Source organism: Poecilia formosa, unplaced genomic scaffold, assembly GCF_000485575.1.
Source record: "Poecilia formosa unplaced genomic scaffold, Poecilia_formosa-5.1.2 Scaffold480, whole genome shotgun sequence".
Classification (NCBI taxonomy): domain Eukaryota; kingdom Metazoa; phylum Chordata; class Actinopteri; order Cyprinodontiformes; family Poeciliidae; genus Poecilia; species Poecilia formosa.
The window spans coordinates 259956-266164 of NW_006800419.1; the positions used below are offsets into that span (position 1 = coordinate 259956).

General features: G+C 45.7%; 1 protein-coding gene and 2 long non-coding RNA genes across 3 annotated transcripts in view; 1 reads left to right on the top strand and 2 right to left on the bottom strand.

Annotated features, from left to right (window-relative positions):
- Positions 1-26: 26 nt before the first annotated feature.
- LOC107833923 (uncharacterized) overlaps positions 27-6209 on the bottom strand; it is a 22671-nt gene continuing 16488 nt past the window's right edge. Inside the window, exon 4 of the long non-coding RNA XR_001659692.1 lies at positions 27-162. This is a non-coding gene — a long non-coding RNA (uncharacterized LOC107833923). The remainder of the gene's footprint in view (positions 163-6209) is intronic.
- On the bottom strand, positions 1182-2457 carry LOC107833926 (uncharacterized). The gene is made up of 2 exons (XR_001659696.1): positions 2373-2457; positions 1182-1596 (listed from the first exon to the last, which is right to left on the bottom strand). It is a non-coding gene; the product is annotated as an uncharacterized LOC107833926 (long non-coding RNA).
- The window catches only part of cd109 (CD109 molecule), a 19201-nt gene continuing 15206 nt past the window's right edge, over positions 2215-6209 (top strand). The window contains exons 1-10 of the mRNA XM_016664329.1: positions 2215-2517; positions 2595-2623; positions 2703-2939; positions 3266-3391; positions 4016-4055; positions 4140-4221; positions 4295-4388; positions 4458-4584; positions 5043-5152; positions 5233-5478. Of these exons, the coding sequence (XP_016519815.1) occupies positions 2274-2517; positions 2595-2623; positions 2703-2939; positions 3266-3391; positions 4016-4055; positions 4140-4221; positions 4295-4388; positions 4458-4584; positions 5043-5152; positions 5233-5478 (1335 nt within the window). The 5' untranslated portion in view covers positions 2215-2273. The remainder of the gene's footprint in view (positions 2518-2594; positions 2624-2702; positions 2940-3265; positions 3392-4015; positions 4056-4139; positions 4222-4294; positions 4389-4457; positions 4585-5042; positions 5153-5232; positions 5479-6209) is intronic.

The following is a 6209-nucleotide window of genomic DNA, read 5'->3' on the forward strand; positions in this document are numbered from 1 at the left end:
GTCGTGATGACGCGCCGCTTTGCTGCAGAGGATCACGTTACATTGCTGAGCCAATCAGAGCTGAGGAGGAGCCCTGATTGGAGGAGCTTCACTCTCAGCAGGGATTTGAACTTGTCTTTAATTACTTCAGCAAAACTCAGTTTTTACCAAATTCTATAGCTTCTAAATCTGCTCCTTAGTCGCATCTTTTCGGGGTTCGTACTGCCTCTAGTGGCGTGGGGGGGTAAACCAGCTAATATAATTACATTACTAAATCAGAATACCGCAAAGTCTTTATTTATTATTAATTTTTCATTCTCTTAAGAATGTAGAGATAATTAAATGATCTAAACAAGACCTTAAAGTGGTTCCAGTTTCTCTCGATGGCCAACCTGTTGAAACTGTGGCAGATTTTAAATATCTTGGGTCTTTCCTGGACAGTCAGCTCAACTTTGCTGAAAACATTCACTATATTTTGAAGAACTGTTCTCAGAGACTCTACCTTTTAAAAAGACTTGGTGATCTTTACCCAACTAGACTCTAGGTGGGTAACCCAACTAGAATTTGGGGGAAAAAATCATATATTATTTGTCAAAAAAGAAGGGTTCAGTGAGTGCACATATGAAACTGGTGGGTTCGGTACCTCAAAAAAGGTTAAGAACCACTGCTCTAGATCATTATTCAGTCTAATGTTAATCAGTAGTGACGTGCTGTGCTAAAACTTTTTGATCGCTGTGTTGAATATCTGTGTTCCTGAGAACTGATTGTTCCCTGAGTGTTGGATGGAGCTGCCATCTATTTTTATTGTTCATCTTTTCTTACTTTGTTTTCCCAAATAAAAGGCTTTAGCAGAGAGAGCAGAACGCTGAGTGATCGTTTGCTGAGTCTTCTCCTTTTGCAAAACTTCAGCCATAAAATTCATGTACGTTGTCTGTGGTTCTTTTATGTAGGTTCACAAAAAATACCTATCAACATGAGCTTAAACATGTGACCTGCTTGAGCTTCCAGGCAAATTCTCTGCTGACACAATAATCAACCACAGTGTTTCAGTCAGCATGAGTCAGTTTAATGCACAGGTCCGTGTAGAAGGATAAAAGAAGGAAACAACAGTAACTAGAAGAATAAATAAATACAAAAAGTACAAACAAAAATATCCAAAAATAACAACTTGCAGATAAACATAAAAAACAACCAATAAATAAATGCAAAAGTCAAGTCAAAGTTTATTTCTATTGTACATTTAAAGTTCACCAAAGTTCTGCTCAAAACAAGAAAAAAATCAGATAAGTGTGATAATCCAGTCTAAAATGTTGTGGGTTTCTAGAACCAGAACCTGCTGGGTTCTGGACGGGTTAGAGGTCCAGCAGGTCAGAGCTCTGGTTCCGCCAGAAGCAGCAGGTAAAGGGTTAAAGCTCCTCAGAACCTGAACTGTTCATCTGCCGCGCTCAGCAGGTGTAGGGGGCGTGGCCACCGCTCAGGTGTGAAGGCCGCTGCTGAGCTCAGCGGCTTCAGACGAACTTCCGCCATGATGAAGGCTCTGCTGTGGCTGTGCGGAGTCTTCCTCATCCCCGCTGCAGCTCCGAACAGGTAACCTCACCTGGAGGGACACGGAACTATCTGTAGAACTATTAAGATTTTAATAAATTCATTTTGATCAATTATCTGTTTTTTAAAATAATTATTAGGTTGTCTTTGAAATATTGTTTTAAGTTTAACATTTTAATAACTAATATTTATTTCATCACCAAACCATTTGAGTCTGTTATTCATTTTTGCTAATTAGTTTTCTAGTTATATAAAGTAAATAATTGATCTTTACTTTTTAGCATTAAACAATTTATATTTTTGATTTTTTTTCTTCACATTTTTATTTATTATTTAGACCAGTGGTCCCCAACCCTCGGTCCGTGAACCGGTACCGGTCCACGGACCGCTGATTCAGACTGTTTGTTCTCGGACCAAATTAGGGGGAAATTAAATGACGAGAATGAAGTTATAATATTACGAGATAAATTTCATGTTACCAGAACAAATTCATAACATCGCGAGAATAAAGTGAGACCGTTTTGACGTTCAACCATGTTTTTATTGTTTCTCCCACTTTAACAGATTCATGTGTAAATAAATCACATCACATTTCAGATCCTGGTCTGTTGCCGATTTTCGAGATTGTTCCGGTTCGTTTGGACCAGAAAGTGTTTAAACGGGCCGGTGGTTCTGGTTGATCAGCAGCAATCTGAGTTTGTCTGATGAAAGAACTGAAATAAAAACCTGGAGGTCCGATCCGGACTCTGATGTCCGTCCTCTGGTTCTCCAGGCCGGACGCTTGGAACGTCACCAGCCCCGTCACCCGACCCAACTCCGACCCCGAACCGGACTCCCAGCCGTCCTACCTGCTGCTGGCCCCCGCGGGGCTCCGGCCCGGTCTCCCCTCCTCGGTGTCGGTCACCATCTTGGGCTCCTCGTCCGTCTCTGTCTCCGCTGAGATCGTCTATGAGAACGAGACGCTGTCCTCCAACTCCACCACGATTAAAGGAGGTGTGTGATGAGTTCGGAACCGTTTTGGGTCGGTGATTGGTTTCGGATCAGAACTTTAACCGCATGTTTTCCCGCAGGATCCACCAGGCTGCTGACCCTGCCTGCTGTAAGCTCCGAACCCTCCTCTGGTTCTGGAAACATCTGGGTCTCCTGATCATCCTGAGGTACACTCTTTATCTCGGTAGATCCACCAAGTCGGGTCCAGCCCCGGACGGACCTACACCCTAAAGGTCAGAGGTCGCCGCGGTTCGGTGCAGCTCTTCTCCAACTCCACGGAGCTGCACGTGGACCCCCGGGGCGTCTCCACCTTCATCCAGACCAACCAGCCGCGCTACCTGCCGGGCCAGATGGTGAAGATCCGAACCGTGTCGGTTCGCTCCGACGGGAAGCCCTGTTCCGAACCGGCAGACGTTCTGATCCGAGTGAGGAGCAACTCCGTTCAATCAGAACCCAACAGAATCCCTAAACTTCAAACCCTCAACATGCAGAACCATGTTTAGGGTTTGATGAGAGAAACCAACACAAAGCCGGGACAGAAATCTGAAAAGTGTGGCGTGCTTTTATATAAAACCCAAAGAGAACCTCTAGCCCAGTCTCAGGTCTTACTCCTTCCGTCTTCCCACAGCATGATGCTGCCTCCACCATGCTTCACCGAAGGGAGTTAGTGTTATTCTGTGTTGGTGTTGGAACAGGACATGTTTAGAAAGGCTTAGGGGTGTGAAAACTTCAGTGCGGTTTTCTGATGCAGGATCCGAGAGGAAACCTTCTGAGACAGTGGCTGGACAAAGACGGCGTCCTGGGTGTGGTGTCCACAGAGTTCCAGCTGTCGGAGAACCCCCCGCTGGGCGAGTGGAGCATCATGGCCACCATCAAGGTACGCTTGGGCTGACGTTCATTTAACAGCAGAAGAAGAACCGCATGAACCTGTTGAATCAGAACTGTTAAAACTATTTAAATGGGTTCAGCATTTCAAGAGGACTTTCAAATCATTTTTACAGATTTAATTCTTTTTTTGATCTGAAAATTAAATTTTATACTAAAATAATAATAATTAGTAAACAAAAAATTTTCTCTCCGATTTAAAGTAGAAATGAGGATTGAAATGTTTTCTCAGTTTTTGTCCTCTGGGACAAAAAACCATGTTTGACTTCCCAACAACAGCAGAACCTGAAGCTAGCATCTCAGATATAATGCTAAAGCGCTAGACCACACGGTATTTAGCTGAAGCTGATGCTAAAGCGCTACATGAGAAGTTTTGCTTCATCTCATCTTTGTGCCAAATCAAACATTTCAACAACGTCAAAGATTCTCGTTAAGCATCAATAAAGTTTCTATCCAGATTCACACAGAAGCTCAAAATGGAGGCAAAAGGAGGAAGAAGATTTTGTTCTAGAGTCCTGATCCGGGTTCAGACCTGCTGACCGGATCAGGAGCAGGGAGTCAGCCCAGTCTATAACCAGTGTCCTCCCAGTAACTCTGCTGGTTTGTGTGTTTGAAGGGAGTTTCCAGTGTGAAGCGTTTCAGCGTGGATTATTATGGTATGTCTGCTCCTCTTCCTCACCGTTAGCTGAGCAGAACCAACCGCAGAGACTCTGACCCACTTCCTGTCTGCTTCTTTCCAGTTCTGCCCAAGTTCGAGGTTCTAGTCAAAGTCCCGGACGTGGTCCACTGGGAGGACGTCCTGAAAGGCTTCGTCTCTGCAAAGTGAGGCCTGTCCTGGTCTCTGAGGGACGTTCTGGGTTCCCGATGAAACTGGACCTGCCGTGTTCTGTTCCAGGTACTTCTACGGCAAACCTGTCCGCGGACGCATGGTCGTCACCTTCAGCCACCGTTACCACGGCGACAATGAGACTCACAGCGAGGAGGCGGAGGTCAGGAAGCGAAGACAAGATTTAATGCAAAATGTTGGGAAATTGTCCTAAAATCCAGTTTTCCTCCAGATGGACGGATCTGGGAAGTTCAGGTTTGATGTTTCTCGGTTTTCTCCGTCGTGGAGCCGAATGTTGATCCAGGACCAGCGGGCCGACGTCCTGAGCGTCCAGGTGTCTGTGACCGAACACCTGACAGGTAACAGCACTCCACCTCACCTCTCAGACAAAAGCTTCAGAAAAACCTGATTCAAAAAAGTGATTTCATTTATGAGGGAAAACGTTCAAGCTGTGAGAAAGGCCTCCTCAGGGTCAGAGGTCAAACGGCCTCCAGAACCAGAGCCACTGCTGACCCGAAGGAACACGAAGACCCAGAAACATCCTGATGAAAGTATCCTGTCACCTGAAGACAGAAAAGTGGAGCTTTTATTAATGAGAGCGTCGGAACCAGAACATGCAGTCGGACACGGTGGTGGCAGTGTGATGCTCTGGGCCTTCAGCTGCTGAACAACGATCCAGAAACATCAGCAGTCCGTTTCTGACGTGAATCTATTGCAGATTGTTCGGGCCAGGGGGGTGAATACTTTCCACACAGGCTGGTTTCCGTGGTTTCCGTGGTTACCGTGGGGACCTGCTGAGCTGAGTGATTCTCTGCAGGTCTGACCTGTAACAGCACAGTGAGCGTCGCTCTGGCTAAAAGCAGATTCTCCGTTACCTTTGAAGACTTTCCTAAAGTCCTCAGGCCGTCTCTCAGCTTCAGCGGCACTGTAAGGGAACCAGAACCAGAACCAGAACTTTCCTCTGTCCTTGATGCTCTGTAACCAGCAGCTTGTTCCTCCTCCTGCAGCTGAAAGTGTCGACGTATAACGGCGAGCCGCTGCAGCACCAGAGGAAGCTCCGCGTGTCGGTGAAGCAGCAGCGGAGCCGAGAGACGGTGGACCAACAGATTCTTTTCCCAAAGAACAGTTCAGATTCCTCCTGGATGGATCGGGACGAGTCGTCCTCAGAGGACATGGAGCTGCCCGTCCCGGTGGACGGACTGGTCCCTTTGCACATCCAGGTCCAGAAGGACACACAGCGCCTCACTGTGGAGGTAAGAACACTGCAACATTAAACTCAGGAGATTCACAGAAACGACATTCAGCCTTCTTTTAACTCAGCATTTATTTTTAAATGTTTGAGGTTTGAAAAGATCAAACTTGCTTTAGAAAGGAAGTCTGGGAAGTTACACTGTCAAAACTGAACAGCAACATTTTAGTTTATGTAGAGAAAAAAATGAGTGTTCAGTCAAATTGCCACCATGTTCTTCAGACATTCATAAACATCATAGTTCCAGGCTGTGTATTTAGCTTGCTAATGAAATATTTAGCTAGGAGCTAGCACACTAAATGTGTAGCTCCACAGTAAATATTTATTTTTCAGAACTAAATGTGACTTTGGGTCAGTCAGCAGAGAACGTCAGGAAAACCTCCGTCCTGCTTTGAAAAAACCTTCATTCTGATAAGAATGAATAAGAATTAACTGAGGCCCTGAGTGAAGGGCCCGAGTCGACAGAGACAAAAGCTAAAACAAGTCTCTATGCTGGCACCGGGAGCCGCCTGGTCTAGTCTAGTTAAAACCCATTTGAATAAAATAGACTTATTGGAGGAGAAATAATAAAAGGACAATTAAACACACCCAGCAGCTCCCAACAAAAACACACAAATAAACCTCCCCTCCACCGGTCTCTCCAGCCTAAATAAAACAGCCTGGGGTCCAGGAACAACAGGCGGGCTCCCAACCCCAACCAACCCCAACCAACCCCAACCAACCCCAACCAACCCC